This window comes from Thamnophis sirtalis, unplaced genomic scaffold (assembly GCF_051295495.1).
Source record: "Thamnophis sirtalis isolate CommonGarterSnake01/CBP01778 unplaced genomic scaffold, rThaSir2_p1.2 scaffold_14, whole genome shotgun sequence".
Lineage (NCBI taxonomy): Eukaryota > Metazoa > Chordata > Lepidosauria > Squamata > Natricidae > Thamnophis > Thamnophis sirtalis.
This window is the reverse complement of record NW_028261394.1, coordinates 23,830,146-23,856,853: the sequence shown is the minus strand read 5'-3', so window position 1 is coordinate 23,856,853 and position 26,708 is coordinate 23,830,146. Positions and strand designations below refer to the sequence as shown.

Here is a 26,708-nt window from a genome sequence, read left to right as displayed (position 1 = left end):
GAGTCCTGGGCCAGACTTTCTGCAACCACCAAATACTTTAAAACAAGTAAAATCAAACCTTCCCAGGGGCCACCCAGTCCAACCCACTGCTAAATGCAGGGATATAAATTAAAGGATGATGGGCGAAATCTGCCTGTGTGGTTTATCCATTCCGCCCCCGTGCTCCCCCCCCCCCCAGTTCTCTCTGCTGAAGGGACGCAGAATGAACCAAGGGGCAGCTTGGACAATCTTTCTTTAGGTGGGCACTGGGAAGCTCGGAGGGGGGGTTGCGCTTTGTCATTATTTTGTATGCTTTCTCATAAAGTGCTTTCCTTCATTTCCTTAGTTTTGAGTAAATCCTGGGGATACAGCACATCACAGGGTACATATAAATGTGGAAAGTAATCGGTAAATAACCTGTGCCTAACTTACCCTCTCTTTGTCCACCCGGAGGAATGGCTTCACCGGTGCGTAAGTGCTGCAAGAGACACAGGAGAGAAGAAGCAAGGCTTCAACAAATGTGGGGGGAAACAAAGAAGGCTGCCTGCACTCCTCCTGCTCCCTTCCAGGAGGGAAGAGCCTGGGGGAAGCAGCTGCCAGAGGAAGCAGGGAGAGAGGCAGCTGGAAGATCTGGGCCCCTTCACAAGTGGAACAGTCAAAAAAAGGGGGCAGGCAGGTGCCTTCTCCAACCAGGATCAGCTGCTTCTGACCAGCACAGCCACGATACCTAACCCTCAGCTGCCCCTCATGGCACAGGGCCTCTGGAGGAGAATCTTGTTCTGAGAGCTAACCCGGAGATAAGATGGGCTGCCAACACATTTTATAAATAAATAAGGTGAACCCCAAAGCAGCTGCCAAGTGGAAGGACTAGAAGGAACCGGAGGCTCTCTGAGCTAGCCAGCTCTCTCCAAGAGAGGACTCCCTACCTGAAGGAGAGGAAACTCGGGGGGTCCTTAGTCCGAGGCACAGGAAGAGGAGTTAAAGAGAGGGGCTCTCTTGCTCTTCAGCCCTTCCTGGACAGGGTCTGGATTACCATTGCTATTAGTATGGCTATTTGCTTGCCAAGCAGCTCAGGGCAGCTTTTCGGGGACTTTGCCATATAAAATTTTATAAATAAAATAAAACTAAATAAAACTAAATGCACCAAGTTAGGACAATAACTCATACAATATCTGGACCCGGGACCTGGGAGAAAGAGGTCTTTGGGTCCTTCTTAAAGGGCGTCAATGTTGGTACCATTGGAGCTGCTCAATGGGGCACCTGCTGACAGAGAAGGCTCGGATTTGGGGTCCCATAAGAGAGACAGAGCATGCCAACAGTATCTGGTTTTGCAGGATGGCAGAGAACTGGAGGTGGAGAACTCCCTCCAATACGCTGCTCCTGTGCCAGGCAGGGCTTCCTGGGAGATCACCAGCCCCTGGAAGCCTGCGGTGCATGGCAATCACCCGGGGGGGGGGGCGGGGGGGTCTGCTGTTTGTGCTGCATATTCTGGGCCAGGTGCAGCTTCCGAGTCGTCTTCCAGGGCAGCCCTACGTAGAAAGCAACATTCCCAGCCAGAGGCCTCTTGGGCAGCAAGGGCCACACGCAGAGGGCAGCTGAAGCCACTTTGGCCACAGGACCTTAGGAACTGCCTGCGAAGGCAACACCGTGGCAGCTACAGCAATCAGCTTCCCTTTGGAAAGGGATAAAAAGGAGAGGAGTGGACCCTTCCCCCAAATACCCAGTTCCCCCTCCTCCTCAAATCAGCTTCCCCCAGAGATACCTACAACCGGATCTGGCCTGTGGAGAGGGCGCTGGCGATCCACAGCAGGTCCAAGGCTTTGAAGGGCACCAGGACAAAGCTGACGTTGGCAGGCAAGTTTCTGGCACTCTCAGGGTACATGAAATGATGGGTTGTCCTGCTGCCAACGTCTGCCTCAAAGCCCACTGTAGGTGCCTGGTTCATTCTGTCGGAGGGAAAAGGATGTTTCTTCAGGCCTTGATCCTTAAAAGGAAGAAGACGGACTCTCACTCCACCCTGGGCCTCCCCACTTGCTCTGCAGAGGGTTGGGGCTCTTTTTTGTCCCCGAGACAATGCACAGCAATGACGCAATACGTGGCTAAACGGAATTTCCCACCTTCTGACACTTTCAGAGGTTCGGCTTTAAAATTTAGCTCAGTACTTTCCAAAGGTGCCTCTTCAAAAGGCTTCCTTGGTCTTTTTCTCTGTGAAAATGCTTCATCTCTCATCCACGAGTACTTCTTCAGGGAACCCAAAAAGCTTCTTGGACAAGAGGCAAAACATTTTCAAGGAAAAAACCCAAGAAAATTCAGCTGCCTTTTGAAAAAGCACCTTTGGGGCAACCATGAGAATCTCCATGGAGAGAATAGTTAGGAATGTTTTCCCCATGACTGCCTAAAAGTGGGGGCGGGGGGGAAAAAGGAACATGTCACACTTTGGTGGTCAGTCTTAAACCTGAAATAACCACATTTCATGTTTTAATCAAGTAATGTCTTGAAAAGCATGGCCCCAATTGTTCTCCAACATGATTATTAATGGCTTGGATGAGGAACTGGAATGGGAATGCTTATCACATTTTCAAATGAATCACATTGAAATTCAATGCAGAGAACAGTTGGAATTCAATGTAGGGAAAGGCAAAGTCTTAGGCAAGAAAAACCAAAAGGACATATATAGACTGGGGGAAGCCAGGCTTAATAGCAGTGACTGTGAGTGGGAACTTGGAGTCTTAGTGGACAAGCAGCTAAATAGGAGCCAACAGTATCCAGCAGCAGCCAAAAAAGCCAATGCAATCTAAAATTGCATTAACAGAGGGATACAATTGAGATCAAGGGAGGTACTAATACCACTCTATAAAGCCCTAGTAAGACCACAACCAGAATTCTGCATCCAGTTTTGGTCACTGCACTATAAAAAAGATGTTGAGACTCTGGAAAGAGTGCAGAGAAGAGCAACCAAGAGGATTAGGGGACTGGAGACTAAAACATACAATGAATGGTTTCAGGATCTTGGCCTGGCTAGTCTGGTGAAGAGAAGGACCAGGGGAGACAGGATAACCGCCTTCCAATATTTGAGGGGCTCCCACAGAGAGGAGAAAGGGGTCAAGCTATCTTCCAAGGCGCCTGAAGGCCAGACAAGGAATAATGGAAGTAATATAAAATTGGGCGAGACATTTAATTCCTTAGAAGACAGAAATAAAATTGATCCTGATGGCTGGAAAATGGATAAAAGTCATTGACTGAAATTTAAGGGAAACAAGTACAAAGTTCTTTACTTGGAACTGTGGCTGATGATAAACTGAATGTTTCGTGTTGAAACAAATGACACCACCAAAAGAGGCCAAGAAGAACATCTAAAGCCGTGATGGCGAACCTTTGGCACGCAGGCCACAGGTACCATGCAGAGCCCTCTCCGTGGACATGCAAAATCTCACCCAGCTAAGATCCACTGCGCATGCACATGTGCCTCCCACTGGCTTGGGTCTCTGCCATGCATGTGGGAGACGTGTGTGCATGCATGGGGGCCCCAGGGGTTTGCACAAGCATGCACAGGGGGTGGGGAGAGTGCCGCGTGTCCTCGTCATGGCCCGTTTTTGTTCCCAGGAGGCTTCAGGGAGGCCTGCTAGGCCCAAAATGGGTCACAGGGGCGCGTGGTATTCCCCCCCCACCTTTGGACCCAAAACTGGGCACGGGAGCACAGGGTGGGGTGGGGTGGGGTGTCACACCCACATTGTATTGTGGGTGTGAGCACACACGCACTGTTGTGCATACATGCAGGCTTTTGGCACACGAGGACAAAAAGGTTAGTCATCCCTGATCTAAAGGCTCCAAAGAGCCAGGAAAGAAAGGAAAAGTGTGTGAGGTGCAGGAGATGCCTTCAGCTGTCCTTCCAAGGGTTGGCCCCAGTCCAAGGCAGGAGAGGATGCCGCTGGGGGTGGTGTGATCAAGGAAAGTTTGGTCTTCAGAAAAGGTCTATTTTATGATTTCCCCTTATGGTTCTTGCTTGGCTTGTTGTCTCCTTTCTAGGAAAGGAATGTGGTTTATTCCGTGCTAGTTCCCTCTCTGAACCTCGTGCTGGTGAATTCCTCAACCCTGGATTAGACTCCTGGCCTACTGTTGAAGTTTGCAGGTGCTGTTAGACAGATGTAGGTAACAAATTGTATTGATCAGTTTGGTTCGCAACTCTGCTGCCTTCAGCCAGAACTATCTAGGAGCAGCTATCATACCCACTCACGCTGACCTATTTAGAGAATCAAATCTGCTAAAAGAGTTTATCCCATCTGATTGAAGGACACAACATCTAACCAGTCTGCTTGGCTTAGGATGCAACACTCGGAAAACTTTCTGAGGACCCTATTTTGGGCCTGTTTTGTTTGGATCAGTATATTTATAGATGCATCCACTTTTAAGATTATTCTGATGGCAACAGAGCATAATGAAAACCATGATAAATGGATCACTTGCACAAATTGCTTGCTTGCCTCCCCCCCCCCCCAGTTCTCAGGTCCTCCCCCACTTTGCTCCTCACCTCATAATGAAGTCGTGTCTATTGATGTCTTGGCCGTAACCGGAGCCTCGCAAGTTCCCTGAGTTGCCCACGACAGCACAGCGCCGGCAGGACGGGGATTCCCGGCACCTGTACGGATCCTCTCCCGGAACAATCTGGAAGAGCTTCTCCAACACTTCGTGAAGGCTGTGGGATTTGAACTGGGGCTGCAACATCTAGAAAAAGTGGGACTATTTGCAGCAGTTGAAAAGGTCTGAGGTTAGGGTTAGCTGACTTACCTGACTGGGAGCTATATTACCAGGCAACAAGTCTGATGTGGATTAAGGAATGGATAATGTTAAGAAATGTTAGACTTTTGAACTTAGAGGATCACGACTTGCTGCTGGGATGGCATGCATTCTTATGGTATAAGGGAACCAAAGCACATGGTTACTTTAGAAGACATATAAGAGAGACTTTGTTATTAAACTGGGAGAAGATTAAGAAATTACATTACTTAAAAATTCCAGTCTGGATATCAACCATTGAAGCCTTTTCATATTTAATAATATATAAAAAGGAACAAACGGTTAGATATGCTGAACTATTAAACTATTAAATACAGAGGGTGAACTTAAATCCATTCAAGATTTGAAACAGGAAGGAATCGAAATTAATCAGTATTCATATGTGCAAATACATTCTAGATAGAATGAAGATTGAAAATAGAGGGTTTTTATGATAAAATGACTGAATTAGATAAAATCTTAACAGGTACTGATGAAAAAGTAATTAAAAAACTTTATAGCTACCTATTAGAGGTGAAACTACAGGAAGATAAAGAAACTATGTTAGCTTGGGAAAAAAAATTTGGGCATGGGATTGACTTAGAGAAATGGCTAAAACTGTGGATTCAAAACTATAAAATGACAATGTCAACTGCATATAAAGAGAATTTGTATAAGATGTTTTACAGGTGGAACTTATCCCCAACGAGAATAGCAAGAATGTCTAAGAAGAAATCCGAAAAATGCTGGAAATGTCATCAGACGCCAGGTTCATACTACCACATGTGGTGGACTTGTACTGAAGCTAAAAGAAATTGGACTAAAATTCACATGTGGTTGGAGAAAATGATACATAAACACATAGACTTTTTCTATTGGGAATCATACCAGAAACATACAATAAAGACTTGAAATATTTGATTGCAAATGTTTTAACAACTGCTAGAATTGTATTTGCAAAAAATTGGAAAAATGAGAAATTACCAACACAGGAGGAAACTATTCGGAAGATAATTGAATGTGCCGAGATGAGTAGACTTACATTTGGAATTAGAGAACAGGAGGATGAGCAATTTTATAAGGTATGGGATTTGTTTTACCAATGCTTGGATAAAAAAACCTGGAAATGAAATTGTTTATTAATGTACTACCAGAAAGTTATAGTCATTGTTATGAAAGTTTTTGTTTTGCTATGAAATAGAGTGCTTGATCATATGATATACAAAGGACAATAATGTATTCAATGTACAAGAATGGGATGATTTGAATCCTATGTATAATTGTAATATTGGGTTTCTGCCTGGATGGTCTCTTGTGACGAGCCGAAGGACAGAGAATGGAAGTAGTGATCTTCCTCCCATATTTGGGCATACCGGGGGTTGTAAAAGAAATCTTATATATATATAAATATATATATATTTGTGTGTGTGTGTGTGTGTGTGTGTGTTATATTTGTGCTGGTAAATAAATAAAGGGAGACTAGTATAGATCTATTTCAAGCTATTTAGCTCTCATCAGCTAGCCATACCGTCACAAGAGTCCATCACGACAGAAACCCAATATTTTTACTGTTGCCTTTGTTATATATATCAGCACAAATATATATATATATATATATATATATATATATATATATATATATATATATATATATATATATATATATATATATATATATATATATATATATTGTTTTTTTTTAATTTGTGCTGATAAATAAATAAAGGGAGACTAGTATAGATCTATTTCAAGCTATTTAGCTCTCATCAGCTAGCCATACCCTTACTGGGATTTGAACCTGGGCTATATATATAATGTTTTTTTATTTAACAAAGGCAACAGTAAAAATATTGGGTTTCTGTCGTGATGGACTCTTGTGACGAGCCGATTGACAGAAGATGGAAGCAGTTAGCTTCCTCCCATAATTGGGGCTTACCAGGGGTTGTAAAAATCTTATATATATATATATATATATATATATATATATATATATATATATATATATATATATATGAATTGAAATGTTCAATAACTACTTGGATTAGCTTGGAAACTACTTCTGGAGTTGAACTATACATGCTACACTATACGTATTGTATATTCTATGAATGATTAATATTAGCGGTAACCTGAACACATAATGCTCAATGATAAGTATGTATTTAGTTATGTTTGATGGATAACCAGTGATCTTATTTTTAATTGTAAAAACTGATGCACAAAAGTTTGTAACCAAACGATATGCTTGATGAAATTGAGGAAAGTTTTTTATATAGCTCACAAGTAGCAGCCAGAGACCCCCCCCACCCCGTTTTCCATCCACTGACTTCCCCCCCCCCCACCTGGCATTTGCAGGCAATGCTGCCCCCCCCCCCCAATCTGAGGTAACAGTGAGTCTCCAAGGGGGTCATTCCATTATATGTGGTCTGTTTTCAGAAAAGGGACCTGCTCGGCATCACAGGTTTTGATGAAACTTGGTGTGAAGGTGGACACACGTCCCCAATGAACATTGGTAAAGTGTTACATTTGCTGATACAATAATTGCGGAGGTACACTTATTTGTTTGACACACACACACCCATCCACAGTATGACTCTGAGGTTTCAACAACTTTGGGACATAATAGTCTCCCCTGAGCCCCACCAGAGTTCCGCCCCTGGGCTTCCAGGGTATGCTCCACATATCCGTGTTAAGAGGCAGCCTGCGAAGGGCTGGTGGGTGATAAGACAGAGAATGAGAATGAGAATAAGTGAGAAAGGGGACACGGTGCAGCCTCTGCAATGAGGCAGGCTCAGCCCCAAAACGCCACATCTTGGACAGCAAACTCAGCAAAGTTTAGGAGCCTCACAACAAAAGGTCATTCCAGAACATCACAGCAGGGCTCCTTCCTTCCGAGTCCCCTTGGGAAGTTCTGGTCATTTACAGTTTTCCAGCCTAAGAACGAAGGCTGCGTTTGCAACTGTGGCAAGAGGCTGGGCTTTTCTCCTCCAACCTGCTCACTTGGGGGCAGCTACCATCAACATGATGACAACTCCTCCCCCCTTTGAAGGTGTTAGATACCTGCCTTCCCCCTTCCTGGCAATTCACCAATTTTCCAGAATTCCTCAAAAATAAGAAGCCGGGCGGGACCATCAGGAAGTTAGTTCCCTTACTTTTTTAGAAGGCGACGCCTGCAGGCCCAGAAGTAGGGACTTAATTTGAAGTCATCAAATACTAAGCTTGCGTCTTAAATTCACAGGGTTGAACCCGATGTTGATGAAGCTCATTATTTGTCAAAACTAAATCTGACAAAATGTTCATGTAATTGACTGATCTGATCTAACCATTACAACTGCAACTATGCCCTTCGAGTTGAGTTTGACTAGATACCCAGGTACTTGGGTTGCAATTCACAGCCTGTATGGTCCTGAAATGCCTTTTGCCTGTGTTTTTAATGGTACTTTTCTACTGAATTATTAATCTGCTGTAAAAGAGTATTTGAAGGCAGAGCATGTTGTGTTATTCATACATGACCAACAAGAAATATTTTTCCTCAGATTTCAGCAATGTTTAAAAATGGCCACCCAGGTGAGTCCACTGACTTCCTGCTGTCAGGGAGCATGGACTGGGTGACATGATCCCACAAGGGGCACAGTCAAGTCCTGGCGTAGTCTGAGGTCCCCAGCAGCTGGAGACAAAAAGTCTGGGGAAAGACAGATGTGGTGGTCATGGTGGCACTCTGACCCTCCACATCTATCTTGACCCCAACGGAGCAGCTGCAGAACACACTTCAGGATGCCTGGGCTTTCTTTCTTGACTTCCCTGTCTAAGACCAAGAGGGAGTGACCGCCCTGCACTCCTGCAGCCAGCTTCAGGCTGAAGGGAGGACTTGAACTCGGGCCTCTTTATTCCTGGCCCAGCACCTTCACTCACTTCACCAAAGTGGCTGTCAATAGGAAGACAGAGGCGGGAACCAAAACCAGGAAGGCATTAGCCTAAGGCAAAGCCAACCAGCTCCTGCCTTTGTGTCCTCAAGGGGCTGCAAATTCCAGAAGCAAAGATGCTTCCTCTCCCCCAGACTCTGTTCACCCTTACTTATTCTCTTGGAGCGCATTTTGATGCAATATTTGGCTGATTACAGAAGGCAGGAATGCTCAGGGGTCTGTTATGTGCACAAGGGGTGTTTGTGTCAAAGGACTGAGGGAGAATGGGGGGCGGACAGACAGGAGAGCATCATACAGCTTAAATAATGAAAAAAAGTTTGGCCATGCTTTTGCCACAGAGCAGGTCCAAAGGCTTTGGGGATTATTTGCAAAACTGCCCAGCAAAGTTCCTGAGATGATTTTATCCAAGCAGGAGACATGGGCTTGCCCTTCCTGCAGGAGCTTAGTCGCTGCTTCTGTCTGGGCAAAGAGACGGGCAGGACTCACCATCCACCACCTCTGGACCTCCAGAGGCAAGTCCATGTTCTCTTTGGTCCACACCGGGGAGATGTTGCCATCAAAGCGGCTGTCAAACCAGGCGGTGTCGCTGGACTCCATGGCACACCGGTGGCAGGCACAGCTCTTCACCAAGAGCCCCTCCTTGCTCAGGTGCTGCATGCCGGCGTAACTGGGCACCAGTTTCACCCGGTGGAGCCCATTCAGCCCTCCGAGGTCCAGATAGGCCATGCTGTGGTGCGAATAGGTGAAGAGCAGTGACATGATGAAGACAAGCAGGAATGCCGTGGAGAGGAACCAGAAGCGCAAGGAAAACTTCATGGTGGGCTCCAAGGAGAAGGCCCCCTCCACACAGCTGCCGCCAATGGAAAAGGGGAGGGGGGAGCAGGGCTGGCCAAGAGTTGGACTTGACTGGACTATCCCTTCAGTCTCATGAAGGTCCCACAGCCAGACCAGAGATGGACCCAGCACATGAGACCCTCTGCCTTCAGGAATCAGACCTTTAACTGCAGAAGAAAAACTCCCAGGGGCTCCTGGCCATTTTGAGTTCTTATAAAACTTGTTTTGAAAATGTCTCTGTCCAGAGAAGACCCTTTTCTTTTGGAGATTGCTGTGATTCGGGGGGGGGGGGTGACGACGACTGGGGGCCTCTGCCTTTTCTTCCTAGCTTCAGGATGCTGGGTCTTGCGCAGAGGGAGGGAGAGCAGCCACTATCAGAGCCACGTTGCCGACATCCTTGGGCTTAAGAAGCCGCCTCCTTGAGGCCCCCAGCTGGGACGTGGAGAGCTGCTGCCCTTCCCCATGGGTACACCTCGCCTCTGAGGAGGCCCTCTGCTTCCCAGGGCTGACGAGGGGGCAGCGCATCTGCAGCACTGCCACAGAGTGAGGTCTCCTGGCTGGGCCAGGCTCTCTATGCACCCTTGGCCCGCGGCGCCCACCTCTGGGTGGCACAGGTAATGCCCAGTCAGTGCAGCAGCATCTTCCCTCGCGTGGCATCTGCCAGACATGGAGCTACAGGATGGCACTTCCTTGCGCTGCTCTCTTCAATATACTTCTGGCAAGCGCTCAACCAAAATCTGAACCTGGGAAGGGAGGGGAGGGGCAGAGAAAGAGAGAGAAAGGTCGCAATTACACAATGAAGCAGGCAACAAGTCAAATCAACACTAGCTCAGTGCCTCAATGGCTGCAGGAGCAGCAGCAGCCAACTGTGCCTTCCGCCCTCTGGCCTTGGGCACCCACAGCACCCCCTTCTTCCCCTCGGGAGCACAGGCAGCTGCCTGCTCATCCGTGGGCCCGATGTAGAAGATGCGCTGCCGGCATGCTTCAAGGAAAAGCGCCTCTTATTTTCAGCATAAGCCCATCAGAACACATCAAGCCTCCTGCCAAAGCCCATATGGACAGGTTTTCTTAGTGGAACCAATCTCTTGTAGTAGAAATACATGCAGTATTTTGGAATTCCAAAGATTAACATTGTTCCAAATAGTAAATCCTTCCTCAAAACGCCAGATTCCACTAGCAAAGCACCATCTGCATGCGAAGAACGCAAAGGCTCCAGTCGTTTTTTTCCTAGCAAAGCAGTCAGATTTCCTTGTTTTCCTTCCTCCCAGGAATCCTGGTTCCAACTAACTCACCAAGGGCTTCCTTGTGCCCACAGCTTCTGCTAGGGAATCAAGACGGACTCGCTGAGGCAGAACTTCCAATTCCTAGGATGCCCCCTTAGGAGCAAAGGAGGGTTTGAAGTAAGCATCCCATCACTAATGGGGAAGGGGACTTCATTGCAGGTCTCCAGAATCCTGCCTCTTTGCTCAAATGTCCATGGTGCTCAATCTGAAGCAAACCTGGCTGAGGCCATTTTGGAGGCTTCAGGGTTGCCACAAGGCAGAAGAGGGAACAGAGAGGGGGGGGGAATAGATAGCTGGGGTTTGTAGTCAAAACAAAAACTTTTCCTGTGGGAACCAAGGACATTGTAGCAGGTGGCTGGGGGGAGGAGGAGTGGAGTAACCAAGCAACCAGCCAGCATCCCTATTGGACAATGTGACTGATGACTTGAGGGGAAAATGGAAATTTCACTTTTTAATTAGATGAAAAGCGCGGGAACTTTCAGAGTGATTTTTCACCAGTTTTGCTAATATGATGTATCCAATAAATTGTTCTTTGAGGAGCCTAGCTCGGAGTTCTACTTTCAATGGGTGCATTACTTGGAGCAATGACTGTATGGAGTTCCTCAGTCATCCAGGTCATGGCTATCTCAAAGGTGTTTTTTTCCCCAAAAGGTAACTGGACTATATTTTTTTCTCGAGGAAGAAAATGTTTTGCTTCTCATCCAAGAAGCTTAATTAGTTCTGACTGGATGGGGGGGATTCTGAAAGTGCCACATTCCTGGGCCCTTGGAGCAGACTATGGGGTCCGTGGGGGCCCTTCCTGTTATATATTGAATAGATAAGTTGCGTAAAGCCCAGCTAAAGTGAAACGAACCTTTGGCTGCCCCAATTGTTAACTTCAACTCTTTTGGAGGGAAACTTAGAGCATTCATATTTAGGTGGGCTTTTTCAAGTATTACGATTGGTTAAGGCCCTGTGGGCTCAGAGTATAAATTAGAGGGATTTGCCTGCAGTTCATTGGTCCCAGTTTTGAGTCAATAAATGCTGTTGTATCTATGCTGGTCTGTTCTTGCTTAGTGAAGCCCACTCACAATTCTTCCCACCTCCTCCTTTCTGGGATGGTGTAAAGCAGGGATGTCAAACTCAAGGCCTGCAGCCCGGATACGGCCCATAGGGTGCTTAGATCTGCCAGTGAGGCCTCCCCGGAATCAGCAAAAGACCAGCCCACAGTATCTCTGACACCGAAAACAGAGCTCGGGAGCACCGCACGCAGCCTTCCCAGGCCCTATTTTCATCTGGGACAGCCTCCTGCAGTCCTCTACCAAAGAAAACTGAGCGTGGGGAGCCACGCACTGCCCCCAAGCTCTGTGTTCACTGGCAGAGGGTTGCAGGAGGCCATCCAGGCCAAAAACGCACCCCACCAGCTCCATTTTTCCTGGCAGAGAGCTATCAAAACAAACGAAAAACAAAACAAAAGGAGGAATGAAACACAAAGAAAGAGAAGGAAAGAGATGAAGAAGAAAGGAAAATAAAGAGGGGAGGGAGTTTATAATGAGAGGGAGGGAGGGCCTGAGGGAAGTCCTGCCTTAGCACTTGGCCATCACAGGTGCCCTCGACATGAGTGACATCGAGCTGGCGACACCCATCCTGATCACACCCAAACAACCCCCCCCCCCAGGTCAAACACAACCCTGATGTGGCCCTCAATGAAATGGCGTTTGACCCCCCGGTGTAAAGGCTGGAGAGACGGGGGTCTCAGGCCAGAGAGAACTGGAGCAGAGGTCAGGTAAAAAAAATGGGTAGCCCAAAACCCCTGGCCTCAAAATAACAGGAGAGACAAGCCTAAAATTTAAGCTTCTGCCAAATCCTCCCTTTGTGTCAGGGAGACCGTCCGCAGGTACAGCTGGTCCTTGACTTCTGATCACAATTGAGTCCAGAATTTATGTTGCTAAGTGTGAAGTTTGTTGTGAGTTTTGCCCCATTTTATGACTTTATGACTAATGTTATACTGGCTACAATTATACATTATATACCTCAACAGGTCTCCGTTCTTTCTTTCTAGATGTTATAGGAGGAAGACTGGATTGTTCTTCCTGGAAAATAACTGTTTTTTTTTAAAAGACAAATTGACTGACAGCTATTAAAAATACTAAAACTGGATGCAATATTCCAAGTGTGATCTTACAAAGGCATTATAAAAATAGTGTGTATGAACTGCTTTGGCTTTTTCGGCAGCTGCAGCACACGGCTGGCTCATATTTACTACATGTTCATCCACAGAGGACACCAAGATTCCCCCCAAAGGTATTGCTGTTGAGTCAGGTACCGCTTAATCTATAATTGTGCCTGTGGTTTTTCCTGCCCAAGTGTAGAACCTTACTTTCTCTAGGTGGAATTTCATTTTGTTAGATGAGGCCCAGTTTTCAAGTCTGAGTCTATCCTCCATTCGCCCCAGCTTGGTGTCATCTGCAAATTTGATAAGTTCCCCTGCTAACTCATTTAAATAGTTTATGAAGATGTTGAAGAGTTCTGGGTCAAAGGCAGACAGAGTAGCCCACTGTATGCTTCTCTCCATGCAGCTGCGGTTCCATTGAGGGCTACACAATGAATTGTACTCCTTAATGCCAAGAGAATCTTGTGATCCCATCAGTTATAGGAGAATCCTGTGATTCAATGATTTAACATATTGTTAATCTGTCGGAGTTGGAAGGGACCTTATAGGTCATCTAGTCCAACCCCCAGCTCAAGCAGGAGACCCTTTATCACTTTTGACAGATGGCAGTTCAATCTCTTCTTGAAAGTCTCAAGTGATGAAGCTCCCACTTCTGTTCCATCAGTTGATTGTTCTCACTGACAGAAAGTTCCTCCTTATTTCTAGGTTGAATCTCTCCTTGGTCAGTTTCCATCCATGATTCCTTGTCTGGACTTCATGTTCCTGGGGAAACAGGTTGACCCCTTTCTTCTCTGTGGCAGCCCCTCAAATATTGGAACACTGCTACCATGTCTCTGGTAGCTAGTCTCCCACTAGACTAGCCATACCCGGTACCTGTGACCATTCATATGTTTTACTCTCCAGTCCCCTAATCATCATGGTTGCTCTGCCCTTTTTTAGAGTCTCAACATCTTTTTTGACTTCCGGGGCGGGACCTTGCTGATGGCGGTGGCTTAACGAGCTGCCCCCGGGTTCCTGGCTGCGTTATCTGCCTAAATACCTGGTAGATAAACTCATTCTTCAGGCAAAGAAGATGAGAGAGAGATCCAGCTGGCAAGAGCTTTTCTTTGAAGTTTGCAGCTTTTTTCTTTGCTGCGAACGGAAGGGGGGCCTACCGAAGGCTGAATCACACCTCCGAGCCAGGAACTTCTGCCGTAACCACCACGGCGCAAAGTAAGGAACCCCCGCTTAGGACAATTTTTGATATATCTATTTGAGATTAATACAAGCAGAGTCCATACCCGAGAACTTTATCTGTCCCCTTTTTTTTAATTTTTATTTAAAAAAAGAAAGAGCTTTCTTTGTGCATCGGGTTTCTAAAAAAATAAGCTCCTAAAATGGCGGATGCCACATTCTTAACTGTCCGACAGAGAGAAAGATCAAAAGAACAGCCAGATGGCATTCTCTGACTAATTAGTTTTGTTTCTTTGAAGACTTACCAAGATTTTTTTTTCTTATCAACTTTTAAAAGCTGTAAAAGCCTCCTTGTTAATATAGAGACATTCTAAGCAGAGATGAATATGAATTGTTTCATTACAATGCTAATCTTTTGAAACTTGCTTTGTTACAATGCTCTTTTCTGAAACCTTTTGAAAAACTTCTAAGAACAAATAAACGGGGGACCTAATACTTTCTTCTCTCGCAAGCTACACAACGGGCCAGCAGAGTTTGAATAATTGTTGAATAATTGTTTGAAGAAAATAAATAATGGCATCAAAATCAAAGTCGGGGAGACGTCCTTTTAGGAATACACCTCACGCACTTGGCACAAAGTTGCAGCTCTCACCCTCTACGCCCCCTACTGGAGATTTACTAATGAAAGAATTTTTTTTTGAGACTCTTAGAGAATTTAGAGAGGAGATAAAGAAACTTAATGCAGACTTATGTGATAAGCTTGATACTAGGATTGCCAAAACAAAGGACGATATGGTGGGACTTGTAACTGTATTGACAGAATATGTTGCTGGAATGGAAGATAAGCTAGAGGTTCTTGAGGAAGCCAACACTAACTTGACATCCAAAATTGAAGTGATGCAACAAAAAGTTGAAAACGCAGAAAAACAAATTGTTATGATACACTACAAACAGATGGAGCTTGCATTAAGAGTCAGGGGGCTGCGTGAAAACGAACAGGAGAACTTGAAGCAGACTTTCTCAGAGGCCTTTAATCATCTGGTGGGAAGACCGGGGATCAACTTTGACTGGCAGATCGAAAAAATTTATCGCATTAACTCTTGGGCGGCAAAACAGCGACAACTTCCTCGAGATGTAATTATATATTTTACTACAAGAGAGTCTAGAAACGTGATACTACAAGAGTCTTATAATACCAGGCTACAAATTGGCAGACAGGACTTGATTGTCTTGAAAGAAATACCACCCCAAATGCTAAGAGCCAGGAGAGATTATGCTTTTCTAGTGGAAGAACTCAGAAACCGTCAGATACAGTATAGATGGGATGTGCCATTTGGTATTATAATTACATTTGATAAGCAAAAATATCGTCTCAACTCTGTATGGGAAGCCCGAGATTTTTATCACAAGATCCTGAAGGTGGGACACCCTGAATCATCTGGATCTGGAGAAAGATTACGAGAAAGACAAGATAAACAGCAAATCACACAACTACCAGACAGAAAGCACCATTTCCTCCTTCCAGAAGGGCAAGGGACCAGAGAACAAGGACCTAGCCGTACGACTACCAGACGAATGGGAAAACAAGGCAGATTGCAACAACCTCAATAATCATCGGCCATTGATCAAGGAGTTATGTCTGAACTCTTTACAGAAGAGAAAGAAAATATTTTACTATTTCAAACAGTTCAAGAACGAAATAACTTGTCTGCAAGAAATTCATATTAAATTAACTGATCCAAAATATCTGTTCAACCTCGAACTTGGGCAATATTTTGTGACCTCTGCTACGCAAAAGAAAAATGGTATAGTTGTATACTTAAGAAAAGACATTAAGGCTGAGTGAACTGAAGCAGATCCCTTTGGAAGATATATCGCATTAGACTTAATTCTAGAAGGGAAAAAGACTTGATGGACAACTTTGAATTTTATACAAATCACTAATGATTTATCTTCTAGGGTGAAGAAGACAAAGATTGCGGCGAGGGTTCTCTCGGATCATAACCCAGTCTGGACGGAATTGGGAAGGGTAGTGCAGGCAAGAAGGTCTTGGAGGTCGAATGGGAGTTTATTTTGATATGAAAAGTATATTAATGATTGTAAAAAATTGCTATCTGAATACTTTGTTCTGAATATGAATAAGGGTATATTCAGGGAATTTGTAGGAGATGTAAGTAAAGCATATATGAGAGGTGTACTAATGAATACAAAAAAATATATATATAGACAGAAACAAGGGTAAAAATGAAAAGAGTTGGAAGAGGATACCAAAAGAAAAATTTGAAATGTATCTAAATTGTGTTATAGAGGAAGGAGGCACAAAGGGGACAAAATTAAGGGTTTAGAAACAGACAGATACTTAGATAAAGAGATAAGGCCCCTAGCTAGAGAAGAGTACAGGCAAAAGCTGAATCAACAAATAACTTCTGGGGAAAACCTGCAGGTAATTAAACAATTAAGATTAGGAACAATGTAAACTGCTTAAAGTTTGTGTAATGGTAAGAAGCTGAGTTCAACGCAGAGATTTTACTGACTTTTTTTCTTCTCTTTCTTTTTTCTTTTCTCCTTTTTTTTTTCTTTATTATTATTCCCCCCCCCCCCCAACTTTCTTGGTTTTAATACATCTCAGACTGTGTTTGATAAAAAGCTATACCGTGTACGGGCTCTGGGAAGTCGGGAGGGGGGAAGGGAGGTGGGGTCATAGGGTCATAGGGGGAGGGGGGAAATATAGTATGTGCCAGATTTTAAAGTAACATGATTGCACTTGTATACTGTTGCTTTTTTAATTTTAGTATAAAAATAAGAAGCTGAATACATCGATAGATAGTAGAAATACACTGAAGTGAGGAGCAGAGGGAAAGAAGAGGGAAGGGTAGAGAGGGTGGGAGAGAGGATCGGAAGGAGGGTGAGATGGAAGGGAGGGGGAGAAAGGAGTGACAGAGGGGGAGGGGAAGTAGGAGAGGGGAATGTTGGAGGGGAGAAAGGAAAGTTGGAGGGGGGAGTAAGAAAGGGTGTATGGAGGGTTGAAGTGGTATATTGGTTTTGTATTTTGGGGAGTACAAGGATGGCTGTGTTTATTGCCCAATGTTATATGGCCCCAATCATGCACAGTATATATGTGACTGTATGAAATGAAAATGAAAAAATGAAAATAAAACATTTGAATAGAGTCTCAACATCTTTTTTATAGTGTGGTGACCAAAACTTGATGCAGTACTCTAGGTGTGGTCTTACTAAGGCTTTATAGAGTGGTATTAGTACCTCCCTTGATTTCAATTGTATCCCTCTGTTAATGCAAATTTGGATTGCATTGGCTTTTTTGGCTGCCGCTGGACATGGCTGGCTCCTATTTAGCTGCTTGTCCACTAAGACTCCAAGTTCCCCCTCACAGTCACTGCTATTAAGCCTGGTTTCTCCCAGTCTATATGTGTCCTTTTGGAGTTTTCTTACCTAAGTGCAGGACTTTACTTTTCTCTATATTGAATTTCATTTTGTTAGATAGGGCCCATGATCTGGAAGTGTAGCTGAAATCTATTCATAATAGTTTTTCTTGGTTAAAAGTTGGGTGCCCCCCCCCCATCCCGCTGGCTGGCCTTTTAGCGGAGATGCTCCCCCTCCAGTTGCCTTCAGACAGCAGGCCCCTTCCTGCCATGTGCTGCTTCTGCTCCCCCACTGCCCCTCCCCAGTCCACAGGGGGGTCTGCAGATGCTCTTTCAAAACCCACCAGGAGCAGAAAGGTTCCTGTGAGCCCCCCCCCCCAAACTGAGTCTGCCTTCTTGCAGGCTGCTTTGCGCTTCATTTGGACCGGGGTGGGTGAAAGACTCCACACCAACAGCCGAGGGTTGCTGGGCAGAGCTGAAAGGTGAGAAGAGCGAGAGAGCGAGTAGAAAGCCTGCCCTGGATACCATACAACCCCTCTGAGGCTCCAGGCTTTCCCCTGGCAGGTCCACCTGGGGTCCCTTCTGCGGGAGCAATGCATCCAAGGACATTCGTGTGTGTGTGTGTGTGCGTGCGTGCATGCGTGCGTGTGTGTGTGTATTCTCGGAACTTCCCTGCATGTCAGACCGGCTGATTTATCCAATTAATAGGGCTGCAGCCTCTCAGTCAGCATCCGTTTAATTAACTGCCTGCAGAAAAAAAGCACAAAAGGGCTTTTATTCCTGGCCAGCTGTGCGCAAGCCAGGAGCCAAGGCCACGTTCCACCCAACTCCAACAGACGCACCATGGAGGGGATTCTGCCCACGGCCTGCAAGGCAGCCCACCCTCGGGCTAGCACTGGCCTGTGGCTGCAACCACCTTTGTGGCCTGCGATTCTCGCGGACCAGCAGATTGACCCTCTTCCCATATCCTCCTGCTCCAAGATGGGGTCCCTTCCTCCCTGGTTTGGTCCATTCAAGCCCTCTCCAGACCCTGCCTGGGAACCCCGCTATTCCTCTCCTCATAAGCCCAAGGCTGTGACATGCTCAAATTGGGTGCAAGCATCCGTTCCAAAGTGAGGGGGCTGGCACAGTGCCATGCCAAGGGTTTCCCAGGACTGTGAGAGGAGAAGGGACTGGCTTCTCCATCATTCCCTGCCCTGTTTGCCCTTGAAAAACAATGCACCAAGGCAAATTGGTAGCCAGAGGTCATTTTCCAAAGAGGGGAACCAAGCAGGAGAGTCTTCCCTAGAAACTTCAGCAGCTGGCACAGGCCTGCCCATCGTCATATGGTGGCAAAGACAGGAGAGGAAGCTGTGCCCGACGGATGCCAGGGGCCTGAAGGAGCCAGGGTGCTTGTTGAGTGGCAGAGGCCCGTTATATGCAGACTGCTGGGTTTGACTGGCAAGAGGAGGGGGGGGGGGGCTCTGGATGATCTGAGAAACCAAAGCTGTGGAGGGATTTAAGCGGCCTTCAGCACCTGAAGGGAAGGCGGGGTACGACTCTAAAAAGTACGTGGTTCAATGCCTTATGCACTGAACCAGCATTATGTGTTCAATGCCATTTCAGTTTCTTACAAAAGTCAGGATGCACATTTTGACTTGTTGGTGTTGGAGCTTGGAAGCCCTGTAGCCGATAGACCAGGGGCAAGGAATCCTTGGTTATCCAAGCCAGCAGGCAGCCGCATGGAGCAAGCCTTCTGCAGCCACATGGCCTCTCTGTAAAGAGCAGAACCGGGGTGTGGGGAGAGGGCCATCCAGGTAGCCACTTGGGGCTCCTACTTGCCTTTGCAGAGCTGCAAGAGCAGGGAAGGCTGGCTCCCTTGACTCTAGAGCCCTCCTCAATCAGGGCCCCAAGCGCTTTCCGGTTTGCCCGTTGGGCTGCTTTTCACCCTCCCCAGGCTTCAGGAGAGCCTCAGTGGAACAGCTTCAGAAATTGTGGGTGCTTCATCATTGGAAGTTTGTAAGAAGAAATTGGACAGCCATCTATCTGAAGTGGCCTAGGGCCCCAATGGCAAACCTATGGCAGGTGGAGCCATATTTGCCAGCATGGTAGCCCTCAGTTCTGCCGTACACTGATTTTCGGCCTTCCGGAGGGCCAGGTGAGGCCGTTTTCGCCCTCCTCAGGCTTCAGGAAAGCCTCCGGAGCCTAGAGAGGGTGAAAAACAGACCCAATGGACCAACCGGAAGTTTGTCTTGGTGGTCATGTGGCTGGCATGACTAAATGCCGAAGGCGCAAGGAAAGCTATTACCTTCTCACCTAAGGTGGTTCCTATTTTTCTACTTGCATTTTTACATGCTTTTGAACCGCTGGTTTGGCAGAAGCTGGGACAAGTAATGGGAGCTCACTCTGTTATGCGGTGCTAGGGATTTGAACTGCCAACCTTTCTGATAGACAACCTCAGCATCTGAGCCACCGAGCCACCATGTCCCTTCTCTAGACTAGCCATACTCAATTTCTGCAACCGTAATTCATGTTTTTGTCTCCAGGCAACTAGTCATCTTAGTTGCTCTTTGCACTTTTTCCAAAGTCTCAACATCGTTTTTGTAATATGGTGACCAAAAGTGGATGCAGTATCCCAGGGGTGGCCTTACTAAGGCTTTATAAAACAGTATTAATACTTCACATGATTGAGATTCTATGCCTGCTTATACAACCAAGGATTGTATTAGCTTTTTTGGCTGCTGCCACAGACTGCTGGCTCATGTTTAAGTGATTGTCCACTACGACTCCAGGGTCCCTCACAGTTAGTTTTTGAGCCAGGTCTCACCTAATCTGTACCTTTGGTTTTTCCTGCCCAGATGTAAAACCTTGCTTCCCGCCCACATTAAAATTCATGTTGTTGGATAGGGCCCATTGTTCAAATCTGTCAAGATCCTTTTGCATTCTGAGCTTGTCTTCTGGGTGATGGCTATTCCTGCCAGTTTATTGTCATCTGCAAATTTGGTCAGTTCCTCTTCATCATTTATTTTCAGAAGGATCTCACTGGGAGGAACTTCTAGCAACTAGTTTCTCCTGTGCCAAACAACAGGAGAGACGCCACCTTGCTGGGTTCATTGTTACTCCTGGATTTTAACCTATACTTGAAAATATTTCTGCAAGGCATCTCACCAATCCACAGCCTCTCTTCCACTGAAGCCCTTTGGACTTGTATAGAAACCCAAAGAGGAATAAATGGCTGCCAGGACATGTTTGCTCCCTGAGGACAATGGAGGTGGGCCAAGCAGCCATGAAGGGAGGGGCAGAACAGTCTAAATAAACACCTACATGAATGACAGCTGGAAAGAGATGATGTTGCCAGAAGACAGGCTGACATTTGGTCAGGCTATTGCCCAAAAGGAATGAAAGAAGCCTCCTTAGAGTCATTGTCGAGGGTTCGTGGAGAAAAAGGCAGCGCTGAAGGATGAAGCTTCCTCCACTTCTGGCACAAGTGACCAACTCTGCCCCTCAGCCAAGGGGACAAGGAGCTGGGGGAGCTCTGGACAAATGCCCCACAATGCAGAGGAGCCACAAACAAGCCATGGTTGGTAGGGTTCTCCAGGAATAAAAAAAATGGTCCTGCAAATGCTCAAACTAAAGGAAAGGCAAATATTGGCTAGGGTGGCAAAGAAAGAGCAGAATGACTCAGCTGCACCTGGTTGGGCAGCAATCTGCAAAGGGCCCAATCCACCACTCCTCTGCCTCCCTGGTAGTCAGCCAGCCAGCAAGGAGGCCAATGTTAGGCTCTGGCCTTGCCCCGCCTGGGACCTCTGCTCACATTTGACGTCTGGAGGGCTTCCATGTCCCCTCCAAGAAGTAACTTTAGGCATTTGTAACTAGTAAGACCCTCTTATCCTTTTTTTATATGATCGTTTTATTTATTTTTATTTACTAAAACACATTCCTGACCCCATTTCCAAGAAGAGTCAGGAGGATCAAGGACCAATAAACTGTGTGTCTCAAGGAGCAGAAGAAAGACAGTTTACCCCTTGCAGGAAAGGCTGACCAATGCCAGGACTTCGTGCTGCCCGGGTAACAGGAGTAGTGTGGGGGGGTGTCTTCATCTGTTGGGGTCAGACTCGCTTCCAGGCCCCCTTAATCTCGTATAGTGGGAGAACCCAATGCACCCCTCTTGAACTGTTCAAACAAGAACAGGTACCCCCCCCCCCCAAGCCATTCAGCGTTTTCTGGGAGCAACTGAACCCCTAAGACCGTCCACTCATCTGCGTTTCTAAGCAGCTTGCAGTATACAACCACAGCATCCATAAAAAAAACAATAACAACAATTAATTAGGCAATAAAAATTCTTGCTACTCTTGGGAGATCTTACGACTGCAATGTCCTCTGAAACAAAAGTCAGAAGGGGACAAATTGCCGTTGCCAATTTGCTACAGTCAACTCGCCACAGGACACCGCACTGCAGGACAATTTGACAGTTTTAGTTAATGATTTAAAATAATTTTAATTTTTCTCATTCACATTTTATTTTGTCCCTCCTTTTGCATCCTCTCTTTAATGATTCTCCTCCACCATTTCTTTGCTATGAGTGTAACTCTTGTCCCGTGGCAAGTTGGCCATTGGTTGCGGCAAGTTGTCCTAGATGCAACAAAAGTGCCTTAGCACTTTTGGACAGTTATAGACGAGGGAATCCATTGGACCCTGAGGGTATACTGCTCCTGGGAATGGGGGAACCAGATTCCCCCCTCCCGCATTTCCTGATTGTAAAACCAGGTGTCAATCCTTGAAAAGACTTTGGCCGTGCTTCCTTCTTCCTTTCGCTTCCTTTCTAAGTCGTCATTCTTGGGAGAAGGGGGGGGGAGTCAGAAGGTATTGGAACGTGGTGCCTTAACCTGCTAGACAAAACATTGGCCGGCCTCAGTGGGAGAACCAAGGTCATGGCAAGTAACATCTGCTGAGACCCAGGGAGAAACTGCTGATGTGACCTGATGGGGGGTGGGTGGGAAGTTTCTATTCTTTTAACTATCCTTAAAGCCCAGGAATTATGTACAGATAGTAGCTTCACCTTTCTACATGCCAATATGATGTACTCAATAAAAGGTCTTTTGAGCCTGACTGAAGCCTCAAGAGTCCTGATTCAATTGGGTTCATTACTTGGAACCATCACCACCAGGAAGTACAGCCTTATAGTTTATCCTAATAACCAGAATACGTTCGGTGTTAAAGACGGCAAAGTATCACATTTTTAAAAATATTTTGATGCACGTGCGTATTGCTTGAATCAAATCTGCTCCTGGTTTACCCAACTTTCACTGTATTGCTTCTATCCAGTGCAGGCCATCTTCAGAGGACTTGCCTAACTTTAATGGGGTGTGTGGGTTGTAGGTGTGAAAAACGTGCCATAAGTCACTTTTTTCTGTGCCGTTGTAACTCTGAGTGGTCACTAAGTGAACTGTTGTAAGTTGAGGACCACCTGTATTGTCTGAAGGTGGGAAGGTGGGTTCCTCCCAGCTCTTGTAGGTCCTGGCAGCCTTGAAGTGGAGACAGACTTTCCTACCAGAACTTGTGCTACCTCTAGTCACACCAACAGCTCTCCCTACCTGGGCTAGCCCCCTTGCCCCCCCCCCAAGGTGACGAATTCCCTTGCCCTATTCCTATCTGACTTGGTGAGGTAAAGAGCATGGCTTTCAGTGCCAAAGGTCTTCTGTGACTTTGCAAGTGTTTTACTATTGGCATAAGCCATAAATGTTACAATTGAAGGAGAAGAGCAACCCAACACAAAACAAAAATCAAACATCCTACAGTACTAAAAGGGGCTAAAAATGATGGTTGTATTACTTCTGTGACTTAGAAGCCACCTATGATTGAACAAGAAATGCATTATCCTTTTCTGATTATGAATTAGAAAATCAGGAGGAAAAAAGGAGGCAAGGCTCGGTCCCAGGACAAGATGGGTTTGGATACCAAAGGTCAGCCTCATCCATCCAAACATTGTCCAATGGGACAGTGGGACCATAAGAGACTCTCCTTTGGTCCCTGCTTTAGTGCTGAGCATGAAGAAGGAACACCCAGTCATGGGAAAGGGGAAGGCTGCTTGCTGGCATACTTTTTCTGCATCAATGGAGAGGCAAGGACTGTGGCTCATGGGAGGGGTTCCACCCGCCCACACTTCCAATGGTTAGGAAGGTGCCAAAGTGAATGGAAAGAAGCACAAGGTTCATGACAGAGCTAAAGCCACAACACATTTATTTGAAAATAATGATGGTTCCAAAATCAGCTATAGGAATAGTAGCACCTTTGGGTGGCAAAGAAAAGAAGATTGTGCACAATCCAAAGGAGAATTAAGAATTCACTAATTCTGCTGTACAAAATAACAGAGACAACCACGCAGGGCCCAGCTTTGTATTTGCTGGTTGCCCCTGGCAACAGGAAATTCCCCCCAGGCTGTCAAGAAGGGGGAACATGGGATTTGTGCGTTCCACCAGGGCCTCTGGATGGGGAGGAAGCTCATTGCCCCCCTCCAGTCTAGCTGGATCCCACCAGGGCCAGAAGGAAGAGGAAGGCCCTCCTTCTCCTCCAGCCCACCCCACCATGCTCCAGCTTGGCTCTACAGGAGCAGAGCCTTATTTTCTCCACCAAGACAGATATGAAAATCCCCGCAGGGCAAGAAACCCCAAAGGAAACTCTGGTACAAAAAGATTTGCAAAACAGAAATCAAAGGAGGTGAGGCATTAAACTTAAATACTAATTTTGTTACTTTGATTATTTGATTATTTTAACTTGGATTCACATTCTTCATCATTAAAAATAAGGTGAATGATGGAAGCTTCAGTCATCCTCAGATATGCACCACCTCCCTTGAGCATCCAATTCACGGGAGGGGGGGGCAAAAGGGGGTGTTTCTGCTGTGGCTCCGAAGAGGAGCCTCTGGGCTTCAGGATCTCATCTTTGAACTAGCAGAGCCTGCCGCAAAGGTGAAAAACAGGTCAGGGTTTCAGGATGCAACCCTCGCCCTTTTGGACCTGAGGTTGTGCGGCTTTTACGCTCCTGATGGGCCGCTCATGCTTTTGCGCAATCTGGGGCTTAGAGAATTCTGCCCCCATAACTCACGATTCTGGGAGGATGCTCCGTCTGCGATGGCCGGTCCTGGTATGCAAGAGGCATTCCTTCGCCAGTGAGCACGGGGGTGCCAAGAGAGACGAATGAGACGACGAGCTCGGTCAGCGAGATCACATCAGGGTCACCAGTTGCGGCGTTGTGCCACACTGGAGGGCCGCTCATGTGTCCTTGGCCGAATTGAAAGGAAAACACCAGGCAGAAATCCTCGGGATGAGCGAGCTTCGAATGAACTTCGAAGACCTCTTTTATTAGATAAGTTAGTTACAGCGTCATCAAAAAGGAGTGTATCAAAAGGCATATATAATCACACATGGTACAAGTAAACTAATGAAAAGTTCACAGCATTCTACAAATAAACCAATAGAAAACCACATCATGGCAAAGGGTGGGCAAAGGGGGAATAGAAAGTTACAACCTAGCAGAGGGAGGGGAGACGGGGAATCGAAAGTTACAAGCTGCATGGCATAGGGGAGAGAAGGGGCAGGTGTGGGAGTAACTGGCTCACATAGTTCATGAGGCTGCATAGTGAGTCCTGGCCGTTAGGCCGGAAAGATGTTCCTGGTACGATGTCTCTCCATCCCTGTGTGTGTGTGTGTGTGTGTTTCAGGCAGGCAAAATCCACCCTGCACACGCACACCCCCAGATGGATACCAACAAGGTTGGGCACAAGTCTGTGAGGCAGGGGGCACATCTGGTCAGCTCTCCCTGCCACAGACACCCATGCTGTGAACCAGGGCTAATTGCAAAGGTAAAACCAAAAACCACCTCATAGCTTTGTTCTGTAAACTGGTTAATAAGATTTAATGCAGTTTGTTTGGTTTTGGGTTAGCCAATGGGATGTGCAAACCACACCTTATGGTTTAGTGTGTTGTATGAAAAAGCTATTGTGGCTTATTCAAATCACCAAACCCATGGCTTAGTGTAATGTGTGAATGCAGCTCTTTCGGGGAAGGGGAAGTTCCCCCTTGTTCAAGCTCCATGTTCTTCAGCTGGGAGGGGAAGGATTGGCACTGCTCCATAGGACCATGAGTTCCCTTAGTGCTGGCCCAGCTATGATCAGAGAGATCTGAACCCTGGGATTCATGAAAATGTTTCCTATTAATCCCAAACATTCTTCTGGGCAGAGACCCCCCCTCCCCCGAATGAAGGGTGGGTGGGCCTCTCGGTTGTTCTCCTGAGATGTCAGTCTTGGGGGGGGGGGGCTTTTCCCAACAAACCTTCTACTCAGGATATCAAGGACATGCAGCACCAATAGCTGGATTCACACACTCTACTAAGCTGGGCTTGAAAACAGTTGCCGGTGACCAAGGGATGTTAGCCAAGGGATGTTAGGCAGCCTGCAACCATCTACCTCGTGCTGTTCCATTGTTTCAGGGAAAGAAACTTTATATGAGAACAAGGAAGAAAAAGCCAAAGCTGTTAAAGTCTAAAGGTTCAAAAGAAAAGGAAATTCACCTAAGACTAACCAACATTCACCTCTTGCACTGCAAGGGGTCCTTCCTTAAACCACATCCCATCTGCTTGCCCCTTCCCCACAGCATTTATGTTTCCTGAAAATGTTCCCAAGCAGACAATAAAACACGGATGGTTGTACCAATTTGATTAATCAATAATAACCATTCCCTGCCAGAGACCACAAACTATCCTACTAAGTATTTGCCCATTTAAAAATGTATGTGTCCCTTTTCCCATCTTCACCAAGGGATACAAATCCAATTCTTAGTTTGTCCATATTTATGGCCAATCCGTTGTTATATTTTTCCCATCAAGCACAAATTCTGTAGTCTTAGACACATTAATTTTCAGATCTTCATTCTGCTTAATATATTTCACAAGCATCCAAGTCACAATTATGTGTTTCACAACCCCTGCCAGGCATCAATCTGGTCTGCCCTGCTGAAGTGTTCACTTTGCCTCTTCGAACCTTTGAATCAGAATCCTGCCTAATACTTTTCCATCAACCTTTAACGCATGATAACTTTCTATTTGTGCAATGTCACAATCACAGCATTCTCCCAATGACACAGATACAGCCAAGGCACACTGCTTCTCCCCCAGTTCGACAAACGCCACACACACAAACACACACCCTTTTCTGCAGGTGCCCCCTCTACAACAC

At 46.2% G+C, this 26,708-nt stretch overlaps 1 protein-coding gene across 1 annotated transcript in view; it reads right to left on the bottom strand.

The window, feature by feature from the left end:
* The window catches only part of ST3GAL2 (ST3 beta-galactoside alpha-2,3-sialyltransferase 2), a 31,558-nt gene that overhangs the window by 3,991 nt on the left and 859 nt on the right, over positions 1-26,708 (bottom strand). The window contains exons 2-5 of the mRNA XM_087729562.1: positions 9,162-10,252; positions 4,508-4,701; positions 1,746-1,925; positions 412-457 (exon numbers count right to left, since the gene is read on the bottom strand). Coding sequence (XP_087585688.1) covers positions 412-457; positions 1,746-1,925; positions 4,508-4,701; positions 9,162-9,491 — 750 coding nt within the window. The 5' untranslated portion in view covers positions 9,492-10,252. The remainder of the gene's footprint in view (positions 1-411; positions 458-1,745; positions 1,926-4,507; positions 4,702-9,161; positions 10,253-26,708) is intronic.